This window comes from Protomyctophum parallelum (assembly GCF_964188405.1).
Source record: "Protomyctophum parallelum genome assembly, chromosome: 4".
NCBI classification, from domain to species: domain Eukaryota; kingdom Metazoa; phylum Chordata; class Actinopteri; order Myctophiformes; family Myctophidae; genus Protomyctophum; species Protomyctophum parallelum.
The window spans coordinates 43,671,494-43,684,512 of NC_139700.1; the positions used below are offsets into that span (position 1 = coordinate 43,671,494).

Consider the following 13,019-nt stretch of genomic DNA (forward strand, 5'->3'; position numbering starts at 1 on the left):
GAATAGATTTGTGTGTGTGTGTGTGTGTGTGTGTGTGTGTGTGTGTGTGTGTGTGTGTGTGTGTGTGTGTGTGTGTGTGTGTGTGTGTGTGTGTGCTGTGTGTGCGTGCGTGCTCTCACACTGTGGACACATGGACCTTCAACAGATGACCAGCATAGCGCTGATGATGATCGCCACAACATGTCTCACTCTCACTGCATTAGCGTGTCCCTTCTCCACTTTCCTTTTTTGTTCATAATTCACATTAAAGGCACCTGTCCTCGCAGGGACACATAAAAACCATAAACTATGACGGGAAACAAACTGCACAGAGGACAGGCAAAGCAACCAAAGTGAGCGAGGTCGAATGCCATGCAACAAAGGACCCACCCAGTGCCAAAATACTAGCCCACTGAGCTATAGTCAACCAACCCACCAGGACAGCAATTATGTCTTCCTTCAATAGCCCATTAACACCGGGAAAGCATCTGTGTCATGTTAGACTTGGGCTATATAGCAACATAAGTTTACAGAAAACTCAGGATTTAGAACCATAGTTCTCAAAAACAGCAGATCTACAAGATTTTTTTGTTACATTTTTGGGTGAAAAATGTCTAATAATTTAGATTTTCTTTTACACAAATCTTCTCTACTGGGGGTCCCCAGTAGACAAGTAACAAAAAACATTTTCAGATGCAGTGGCCAAATTTTTTTTAAAATGTGGGGGTCCTCCTTGGCACAAATACTGTATGTTTGAGAACTACTGCTTTAGAAGCCATTTGTAGAATCGGCCTCAGGTCTTAATATAATAAGCTGTTTAAATGATGTATTACTAGGCAAATGTATTCTTGCAATAGGAAGCTTTCATTGGGGGCATCTCATCTCAGGGATGCTATGCTCCAGATGATCACAGTAGTACATTATCATACACACACGACACGCCTGAAGGTGCTTAGCGGGTGAAACCCAGCAGGGTTTCTGGGGTTAGCTTAAAAAGCTAATTGCTTTTTCACCTGCATTAATCCACTCCAGGCTCAGTCCCTCGACGAGGCTAACATTAGCACAATTACCGACTCATTAACAGTCAGCCATTTTCACGGAAATGGGGCCTGAGGGAACCGTGCACTATTTTGAGGGACAACCTAATTGAAATTTGATGGGTAGGAGGTCTCTAAATGACAGAACAAAGGAAATATGGATTATCGCTTTGTCCTTGGCTAACCTTGACATAATTTGTGTTTGATCTGCCATTACAAATAGTAACTACTGTAATCATGGCACGCACATACGCACACGCACACGCACACGCACACGCACGCACACGCACACGCACACACACACACGCTGGGGATACAGTACCAATAACATCATACTTTGATATTTGTTATATCAAAAGGACCTGCAAATGGATTTTACAGAAGATAGTCAGGTAACTGCTTTAACACAACCCTTGGACTGCCAATCCCAATTTTTTTGTTTGGGTAACAAATTGGCATATTTTTAATTCATCGTTTTAACATACAAGAAAGATCTGGTGGTTTGAAGAGATGTTTTTTTTTTTTTCATTCCTAGTGTATTCTCTCGAATTGCCACTAGATCGCCATCTGGTGGCAATTCGAGAGAATACACTATACACAGCATTATACACAGCATAAAGAAAGCACCATTATGCTGATTTTGGACAAAATAGACGGATCTTCCTAAGTCACTTCCGGTTCAACGATCAACAACATCCGGCAGTATTTTGACCCTAGTCACTAGCTTGGCTGGTCCGGATTGCTAAGCTAATGCTATGTTTTTCATATCTAAGTCAAATTTACCTCAAATCAACCCCAAAACATCGCAAATTATCAAATTTTTTACAGCGACGCACATAGAGACGGCGCGCGTGCAAGATAGCGCACGAGCGCACGATCACGCGGATTTCGGCCGTTTTTTGGTAAATTACATCCAACATTAGTGATATTAGCGAAAAAATATAATTTTTTGCTCTTTTGACCCCCCGATAACTGATATTGATTGTCATTCCGTTTTTTCCGTGAACGGGAGGTTTAGATTTTTAGATTAATTCCGTTTTTTCCGTTAATTGTAGGCCAGGGGTTAAAATCGTGAAAGCATCCATGTTATTTTAGGTATTTGCGTTGGCTATTCAAAAATAGCAGATATGCAAGCTCGAGAAGGCATTTGTAGAATCGGCCTCAGGTCTTTACTCATTGGGGTAAATAGGCATTATATGTTAACATTATGTTGAGTGCCTTCTTTCACAAACATTGCCACCTGGTGGATGAAAGTGCCAACGCTTGACTGCCGACCAGGATCTACTTTGACGCACGTCCGCTTTGCCGGTCCATTTTAGATGCTAAATATTTAGAATGAGGCCATCCTTGCTCTAGAAAACGCCAATGTTCCAATCGGGATCACCAGACAATCAAAAAAGACCTCCTTCAGTGATCCTAGATCCTAGACCAAAAAAAAAAGAATACAGCGATCCCGTTTGATATCAATAATAAAGCTTATATGATGGAATGTCAGAAGCAGTTGACAGTTGGATTTTAATTGGCGGAACGTTCAGTCATGAGCAGTTGTGTATGATTATAATAGATGCCAACCACAACCGTGGAGGGAGGAGGGGGCTAAGTCTTGAGAAAACCAGGCTATTTGACACTTTAACCACTTCCTACCTGATTGATGTCCCTATTTTGGGCATCATGTCATTGTAGGTGACTATCCCTAAATGTTCAATCATTTTCAAAAAAGCTTTCAAACTTTCAACATTTTCAAACATTTAAACATAGCCAAAAATAGCCAATATACAAGCACACAGCGTTCCCCAGCACGATGCACTGTGATCTTGATGTAGATCGTCTGTACTGTAGTCTACATTCAAGTATATACAGGGGCTTAACTAGTTAAGCACACCTGGCAGTCAGTCATCAGGCATGATAGATATAGTCACATGATCCAGATCAGGTCCAGGAATAACTGACATTATGTCACAGTTGCCGAAATCATGTTCAAAATACCTAAACACGAACCACACACACACACATTATTACATTGTTTATTATGTCCTCCACTTCATTAAAATAGGATATGGCTGAAAAATCGGCAACGTACGTTGCCCTTTGAATGAACACTTTGTTTGGATTGTACCACGCCCTGCAGCTGAATGCCTGTCCTGTGCCAAATCTCTCTAATGTCTTTGAATTAAAAGGTGTGTGAAAAAGAACAGCCCCAGGCTCTCTTCAAAAGTTCAAATACTGGAAAGTGGAAACCAGTTTTACCAGGAGAGAGAGAGAGAGAGAGAGAGAGAGAGAGAGAGAGAGAGAGAGGCCATACTCGGACAATTACTGCGTCAGCACCTTTGGACCAATCGGCTGCAGGGGCTCGCCGTTGGCCGATTACAACGTCCTGACTCGGTCCCTCAAACATGCACCTTGGACCCCCCCTTAAATCAAACTGGATTTATACTTGAGGTCAACGTTGACAATGCAGTAGTATAGTGAGTGAGTGAACACCAGTGTTTTTGAATATTTTGTCTAAAAAAGTCTCAGTCTCTAGTTTCCAACAAAGTAATCTTAATAAATCAAATATATATACTTAAAGTAAAATCAAACTCATCTGGGGTTCCACATGGGATCTCGGCCTTCAATGGCCAGCCTGTGACGTCAATCATCAACGATGTCTATAGAGTACCGAAGTAATTCACGTACTGCCTGGCTCACGGTTTAGTTTCCTCAAAATATTTATACATTTGTCGGCGGTAACAGCTAGTGTTTTCCCGCCATGAGCTTATATTAGATCCATTCATACGAGACAAATCATCAGGCTCATTTGTTTATTGGAACACAGTTCTTACATGCCACAATATCAAACACGTCTATCGGAATTCAGAATGGGGAAACAAAACCGTGAGCCACATAGGATACGTGAATTACGTTTGACTTCAGTACTCTATATGACATATCTATTTTATGTATGACTGAAAATTTGGACAAGGTTTCAGTGTGATCAGAGTCTCGCTGATAAATTTAATTAATATTAAAATATATAGATATATTTTTAAGTATAACATTATGTGAGAAAGATAATTTATGTGAGAAAGTTTTCGCCCCAACAGTGACAAGATTTCTCTTGCAAACTCATTTTTAATCAAATACTTTTGTAATACTTTCGTCTGGCTATATAACATCTGCCTGTGAGCCCGTGTGCCTAAAATTCATCCGGGTAGTTCCCCTCTCCCACAAAAGAAAAGGAGGCACAGTCCTCAGTGAAGAGTACTTTGACCAACAAAAGTGTCCTTCACACAAGCTTTCTGCATCACCTTGAGATGAGGGTGTATGTATTCAGTGTTCAGTTAGATGAGGGCCATCGATTCAGTTCACAAAACAGCCTGAGAGACCAACAAGGACCATCGATACACAACACAGCTGAGAGAGACCACACACACACACACACACACACACACACACACACACACACACATGCGCGGGGCATCTGAAAAGGACCAAAAGACATGAGAGAAAGTGGGGAACAAAATCAAATGGCTCTCTACCAGTTACTCTGCAGGACGTCTCTTGTTCTCCGACCAAAAAGGCCCCGGTGTGAGCAGCCCCCTTTTTTTTTTCTAAGAGGCAAAGACGGGGCCACCCGGACCTGCTATGCCCCGTCATCCATTACGGCAGCGGGCGTCAGAGACTGACCCTGGCACCGCGCCAAGGAGGATACTACCAGAGCTGAACCAATGTGCCACAGCACCAGGCAAGATGGTTGGATAACCCGAAGACCTCCCACCCGGTCACCCCGCACGCACGCACACACGCACGCACACACGCACACGCACACGCACACACACACACACACACACACACACACACACACACACACACACACACACACACACACACACACCCACGATTGAGAGAGGGAGACACATGGAGAGGAGAGGATTGAAACTGTAAGAGGTCAGTGGGAACTGACTGATGGTGGAACGATGGGAGACAAAAAAAAGAAGAGGGAGGACAAAACAGAAGGATGATGGAGGGAGGAATGTTTGAAGAGGGGGGAGAAAGAAGGAAAATTAGACACGAAGACAGAGAAAAGTGGGAATGAAAAATTAGAGCACACACGGACGGATGGACCCGTAAAAAAAAAAGGGAGGCACCGGTTCTGAATGTAAAGGCAGGAAGGGAAAAAGGGACTGCGTGTGAAAAGAACGCAGAGAGAGTGAGGAATGAGGCTTGAGGCTACAAGACTAATGACAAGAGAAGTGCTGCTTAACCTGCACTCCATCGCTCTGTGAGAGATCGTATGTGGAGGTGTCGGTGGGGGGGGGGGGGGGAGTGTAGGAAGGAGGAAAGAGTTGTGTGGGTTGGTTAGTCTCCCTGGGAAACAGAGAGTTGGGTGTTCTGCTATGACACCCCGACCAATACCAGTGTCGGAGAAGCTGTTCCAATACTGCCCAAAATGCTGCATCTGTATTGGCCTATGCCATTCCGATACCATGTTATTTATCCCGTGATGATATGTCATTTACAGTCATCAATTATTTTGTATTTTGAATGCTTAAGTTGTTGGTGCGCTAGTGTTTTATACCCTTACTGTACTATTTGCATTATTATTTTACTAACTTCTAGTTCTAGCTGCACCAATAATTACCATTAAGACTAAGATTAAGATACATTTTCGGGCCTGTTAAGAAGTCTATAGTATAGTGTCTGTGTCTCTTATGTGCACATAATATGGGCATGCCCCTTTTGTGCCCATAGGACCACCCAAAATGGACAGTGTAGAAATAGAACTGGGTCCATTTGGTTCTATTTGTACAATCTCAGAGTTACAGACCTACAGTATAGGGGTCCATTTGAAACCCCCTCAAAGAAGTGTCGCTGGACCCCACTTTGAGAACCACTGTCCTCGATTGATTCATTTTAAACTACACACTGGTGTCGGATCGTTACACGGTCGGTATCAACACATTTTAGTTATGGTTATAGGAATTGGTATCGGGAAGAAAGCTATACATCTTTATCCTGGACGTATACTGTGTATGGTCACAGTCTCCTCGCCTCGCAGTGTGAGAGAGTCCTGCCTCAACGCCTCCGCCCCTCCTCCCCTTCCCACTTCTCGCACCGGGACAAATTGCAGTGCCATCACCGCGTCACGCTTCAGTCGTATACCCCCTGCTCTCATGCTGATCGCTTTGTTGCCGCGACACGCACCCCCAGAAGTGTCCCCCTCCCCCCCTCGCTGCCTGCAGTCCGTCCGTTCGTCCCCCCTCTCTCTTCTTTTTTATTTTTCTCCCCCTACAGTTACAAAACAAATCTCCCCTATGACAGCATAATTCACACGGGGCAAGGGCCCTGGGGGGGGGGGGGGCACTTCTGGAGGTGGGGAGATGGAGGAGAGGTTAGCCCGGGAGCACCGGGCTAACCTCTGCACAGGCTTGGCTGGATGTCTCCCCACGTAACCCCAAGGCCCATTCAGCCGTGGCCGGAGAGAAATAAAGAAGAGGGTGACAGAGGATTCGGCAGTGGTCCCCCCCCTCCCCATGTATGCTTGAGTGAATGCCGCTGAGCCTAATACCCACTAATCTGGTCATCAAATACTCCTGCTGCCGGCGATTGGAAATCTGCTTGGCTGTTTTTTTGTTATTTTCAGGCCAGGGGGTAGTGAGGGAAGGTCTGTGTGCCAAGCGGCCTTGAGGAGCGAATCTCACAGAGTCGCTCCCCTCAAAGAGAGGAGAAGAGGTCAGATACAGAACGGAAAGAGATGCTGACTGACCGTAGGATGTATAGGAGAGAAGAAAGGTGACGAGGCAGAGAGGAAGGAACGAGTGAGGAAAGCAGAGGCGAGAGAAGGACGAGGCCATTCAAGGTCCTTAATTGAAAGACAAGACATAACAAGCGGAATTCATACAGTAGCAGCAATAGAGATTGTTGTTTTTTGAGGGGCGATAGCCCCTCCTATGTCCAGCTTTTAGTGGGAGTGTAAACACAAACTTAGTCCCAACGCCAACATGAAATGCCATTGATAATGAATAGCCAGTTTTGAGTGTTTGTGTAAACGCAAACATTGTGTACACACAAACATGAGACGAAGGTGAGGACGTACAGTATGATGATTGATGATAAGAGCGCCCCTCACTTCACACGGGTGTGATTATTTTATTATTCTCAACGTATGCTGTAGCTTAACCGCTAAAGCCCTACAGTATGTTGTACATAGAAAATATTGAAAATAGACAATCTACAAGCTTTGCAACGTGTTGTGAGCTTATGGATCTTACTTTTTTATTTTTTTAAATGTCTCCTATAATGGGAGAAGCCAGGTTGAAAGGGTTAGGTTGTTTGACCTGATTATGCAATTCCCACTTTAGAATGAATCATCGGTGAGTAAGTATTAGTGGCCCAACATTCTGTGTAAAGCTAGGCTTGTTAACCAGCAGCAGCAACATTACACAAGGTTTTCACCAGCTTGTGACACACCCTTTATAAGTGGGCAGTCACAGCGGGGGTCTGTTATCCTTCACCCACACAGCAACCAGCAACCCTGCTCTTCTTGACTGACAGGCTGACAAACCATGACTGCCATCTGTCACCCACAAAAACACCACCATCACCCACCCACCACCACAGGACCTAAAGACTATACTTCTGCAGAGAGCTAAAGGGGGGAGGGGGGTCACCGTTGGTGATATACCCATTGAGAAATGCCCAGTCTTGTCCGGGAGGACAGATGGTGCTGGTCTCCAGGCATTCAGTTCAGCTCATGTGTCTTTTCTCTTAACCATCAATTTCTCTGCTGCTTTCTCAAAAACAGAAAAGAAAACGGGAACCTTCCTTTGTGCCCCAGGTTTCATCAAAGCTTCATTTAAAAAGGCTCAGCTGAAAAGGGGGCAAAGCGGGCGAGGGGCATGGGGGAGGAGGAGTGTGGTATAGAGCTACGGAGGCGGGTTGGACATTCAGCAGGTATATTACCAACCCCTCAACCCCCGATATCCAAGTTCACACCATGCTGGCCCAGGCGCCTCCATCTCTTAATGATGGAGTGCTGTGATTTTTGTATTTTGTCCAGTTTATGAGGTGGCAGTACTTCATTAGACCCCTTGGTGTGATTGTTATGTGCAATGATGTCTTCCCTTATATTTAGGGTTTCTTCCTGGAGGCTGAAACCTTGACAGTAAAAAAAAAAACTGTGATATAGTGACATAACAATATCACCCTCTCCCCTAACCCCTCCCTCTTTATCATACAACAAATGGTAAATGGTGCATTTATATAGCGCTTTTATCCAAGGCGCTTTACATAGATTGTGCATGAATTCACCCTTTCACACACATTCATACACCGATGGCGGCGGAAACCATGCAAGGCACCAACCAGCACATCAAGGCACCAACCAGCACATCAAGGCACCAACCAGCACTTCAGGAGCAATTTAGGGTTCAGTGTCTTGCTCAAGGACACTTCGACACTAACTCTGGGGGAGCCCGGGTTCGAACAGGCAACCTTGCGGTTACCATCCACAGCCACTCTACCCCTGAACCACCGCCGCCCTAAACCTGTGGGTGCAGCTTCAGTTCAGGTGGATCACCACCCATCAGGCAAACCAGGCATACTCAATGAATTGGTGGGTGTGTCCACATTGGAAAAGAAAATCTTCCTCCTTATAATAAAAATCACACCCGTGTGAACTGAGTGTTGCAACTCCCCTCTCCCCTCTCCCCCTGCCCCTCTCTCTCTCCCCCTGCCCCTCTCTCTCTCTCTCTCTCTCTCTCTAATTAGCAGGCAACAGTGCAACACTATCTCTCTCTCTGTTTCTGTTTCTGGCACAACAGTGCCACTTTTTCCCCTACTGGTACTCTAAGCATAGTCACATAGGTTAGGACATAGTCACATAGGTTCTAGCCTGACCTAAGCAGAGACATTTCTGGCCTAGATGGGAGGGTCGCGTCTCAGAAAAGCGCGCACCCTGATTGGATCTCATCGACCTGTCCGTCACCCCCGGCCCCTCCTCTCCCCCCTAGTGCAGCGCTACGTCACATAATTTAGAGCGACGCCTACGCGGAAGGGTTGACTCCCACTTTTAGACTGGTTCAGCCCATGGCTTTTTCCAGGCTTTCATCTTTCGCGCAGACGAAATGAAAGCCTGGGTATCGAGGCTACATAGGTTCTAACCGTTAGGACATTGCTGTTCCTTGGAGTGGTTGCACCACTCATTAATACCTGATGATCATGTTTTAGGGGGGAAAGAATCACGGCACTCCATATTTAAGGAAACTGGCTTCGCCCATCTTTTTCCAAATGTTTGGTACATATCTCACAATCTCCGTCTCACCCAAAGGCTTCTATAGCATCACTATTCAGGAGCAGACATTACTCAAAAATAGAAGATCGACGACGAGTATACGACTATACGTGTGGATTTTCAATTAAGAGATTCGGTGTGGAGGGGAAAAAAGAAGAGGACCAACCAAGTACAGAGCCCTGCAGCACTCCGGTAGGCCCCTAAAATATGAGCTTAAGGTTAAACCAATTATCAGTTACTGTAGCCTACCTCTGACTGTACACAGTATGTGTCTATCATTTTCAGACTGAAAGGTCCAAAAGAACATAGAGAAATACCTTAATTACTGTGGGATAATGATCTATTATTTGCTCAAATTTGCATCAACTGCAAGTACTGCAAGTACCAAGGCAGAAAGTTTCAAGTTAAGTTGTGAAAATCACTCACAAAACAAGAGCAATATGGTCAAAAATAAATGAAAGAGGTCAAATAAATAGCTCTGTTCCATTCATCAGATCGATCCTGGCTTACTCGTGCATTACCACTCTATAGTCAATATAGTGGTTAGTTACAGATCATTTGCTAAATTATTCAACATGGCATCAATCTTGAAGTGGGAATTGTGTGACCTGATTAACATTTGATGAAGTAGCTTAAAAACTCTGGGCTACATCCTTGCTTTATTGGTCTGTGCCATGATATGATACTTTTTTTTTCCTACCATGAAATGTATCTGGTTGGAATGAAATTAGGCTACAGCCTTCTAATTGAGTGATATAGAGTGCCTCATTGGTCATCATAATGTCCAACATCTCCAAATAACCAATTTCACTTTAGTGTTTTACCTCCACACCTTAAGGAGTTTTAACCATTCATATGCTCTCTTGCCAGATGGAGCGCTTGACTAACTTTCTTGTCTATAAACATACAGACTTCGTGCATGACTGACAGCTCCAGTTTGAAACTTTGGAGTTTGGATACATCATACATATGATATGGGAGCCGTGACATGTAGTCCTACCAAATAATTACAAGGCGGCCAGTTCGTGAGGACAAATCACTCAAATGTAAAACCAAGTGCACTGACATTATACTATAGTCTATATGCTGCGTGAGACCTGCTCAGCTGTCAGCTCCGCCCAACTAAAAAGACAACTTCAACGCTTAATATTATGAAATATATGGATATATAGTCTAATTTATTAATGATGACTTGATGAGTAAACAACAAAACAAACCCAACCGGAACGCTCACCCAAGATATGGACATGTCCGAGATTTGCATTCGCTGCTGACTTTCTCAAAAACGCACAGCTGACTCTCATGAATGTTACATGCGAAGCAATTAAACAAGAAACCACCGACAACAGCAGCAGCAGCACACATCAATACATGTCATGTTTTTCAAGGGGTTGTTGTGGTGTTTTTCGTGCACGTGAAACTCGTGCGTAAATTGCCTTTCTTTGGTTTATACGCACCGCACGTAAGCTACAAAGTTGTGAAATAACAACGAACAGACTTAATATTATTATATGACGGTCGGTCATCATTAACGTAATTGACAGCATCCTTACCTATTTGGCAGATGAGAAGCAACTGGACAGAAACTAACCAGCCTCTTGGTGTTGTTGTACGCGCCTCCATGTTGCCGCTTATGTTGTGATAGAACCTTTGCCGAATTATAGGTGGAAAAATAACACTACTTGTGTAAGTGTTCAGTTCAGTTGCCGGGGGAATAAATCCCAGTGAAGTAGGTTTCACAGTAGTTTCATGCTGTATCTGTACAGATGGTATCCTCTCTCTGACTCTCTAGCTGTGTGTGTGTCCTTCAAGTTCCAGCCCGGTGCGGTGCGTGTCTTCTCTTCACGCGGAGTGAGAGACACGGAGTGAGTCCGCAGCGCAGCGCGAGACTGTGCGCCTCCCACACACACACACACACACACACACACACACACACACACACACACGCGCGCGCACACGCACACACGTCTGGTCTCTCTGTCTACTCTCACGTGCAACGCCTTTAATGATTTAATAATTAATAATAATACATTTACAGTATATCATATATCACACGTGGGAGAGCATGCAGTCACTATATGACTCAGACATAACAAACCTCAGGCATGTCACTATATGACTCAGACATAACCATATAAACAAACCTGATACCATGCCACTAGGACTCAGACATAACCATATAACAAACCCAATACGCTGCTACTGTATATAGGCATGTCACTACTCACTATGACTCATATAACCATATACACAAACCTCATACCCCTATAGGCATGTTACTATATGGCTCAGACATAACCATAAACAAACCCGTTACGCCCCAGGCATGTCACTATGACTCAGACATAACCATGAACAAACCCAATATGCCAACATTGCCATAGGCATATATGAAGATATGTTTGTTCAGCACCACAGATCCGACTGCTATATGCCCAATGGTCATGTAGATCATTTCTTACTGATTGATCTCTCTTCCCCCTGGACCCCCTTCTTTGGCTTCTCTTTTTTTATATTTTATGGAAATAACAAAAACTGCATGGAAATGGAAAGCACAACGACTAATTTCAGTGCACTGTTTTACACCTGTAAACCTGTGATGTGAAAATAAAGTTGATTCTGATTCTGACGTGCATATATATGGGACCGATGGCGATTGACTTACTCGAGGGAGTGCGGTTCCCCACAGCAGGGGTGTGGGGTTTGAACTCTGCACAGTAGCCTCGTCATTCATTGGGGAGAAAGAAAAAGAAGCAGACAGACAGCCATATTGAAAGTGCTGTTTCATACTCCCACACCCATAGATAAATAGATAGAGCAGCATGGAGCCGTTCAAAAGGCATAATTGAGTGAGATGAACTATTTTTTTGTCTGTTGGCGCTTGGCGGGGAGGGGGCTGACCTCTTGACTTCAAGGAGCGAGTTTAACCCCCCCCTTGAAATGGAGACAGGCTGCATCACCACTGACCCAGAAACACCAATTCAGACAGCAAATGAGGACCTGTGTGTGTGTGTGTGTGTGTGTGTGTGTGTGTGTGTGTGTGTGTGTGTGTGTGTGTGTGTGTGTGTGTGTGTGTGTGTGTGTGTGTGTGTGTGTGTGTGTGTGTGTGTCTTCCCACATGAGCGTGTGGCTGTTGGGGGTGACACATGGGACCATAGCACTATAATGGGCATATATGTGAGTGCAATAGAAAGATAACTTACCCTGTTTGTTCTATAGGTGGGTGGTATCAGGTCGGTGCTGTCTCTCCCTATAGAGCGCCAAAGTCCTGGCGTCACTCGCTCATCCCCTGGTTTCCCCTGGTTCACGGAAGTCATTTCTCTATGGAGAACAACATGGGGTCATATTAAAATCGTTCAGTCACTCATATACGGTCTGTTTCTAGCGAAAATGTAACTAATTCAGTAGCAGTAATAGCGTTTTCTCTTAGTCAGTTGATTCTTCATATCCATATGAGTGAAACGGCCGGGATGACATGATATTTTTCAAACACATGTGTTATTATATGAGGCGATCTGAAATCCCCATATGGGGATTACAATGCAAGTACATGAACCCGTGGATTTGCGCCCTCTACCGATATTGACGTCAGACTTCGGTGCTCTATAGTGGCTGTGGGTGGGTGTCACGCACGTTGGTGAGGTAGTGAGTCAGGTGGTTTCCAAACTGTGTGCGAGGCATGCAGGTGTGCTATCTATGAGACAAGTCCACTGTGCCTATAGAGGGATTTT

The 13,019-nt window shown here is 44.5% G+C and overlaps 1 protein-coding gene across 5 annotated transcripts in view; it reads right to left on the bottom strand.

Annotated features, from left to right (window-relative positions):
* The window catches only part of ptprz1a (protein tyrosine phosphatase receptor type Z1a), a 94,873-nt gene extending 82,363 nt beyond the window's left edge, over positions 1-12,510 (bottom strand). For 4 of the 5 annotated variants that reach the window (XM_083763927.1, XM_083763925.1, XM_083763924.1 and 1 more), the window contains exon 1: positions 10,842-11,127. In XM_083763927.1, coding sequence (XP_083620053.1) covers positions 10,842-10,911 — 70 coding nt within the window. In that variant the 5' untranslated portion in view covers positions 10,912-11,127. Of the gene's footprint in view, positions 1-10,841; positions 11,128-12,491 lie in introns of those variants that run through there. The other variant, XM_083763926.1, reaches the window with a different exon arrangement.
* Positions 12,511-13,019: the final 509 nt, after the last annotated feature.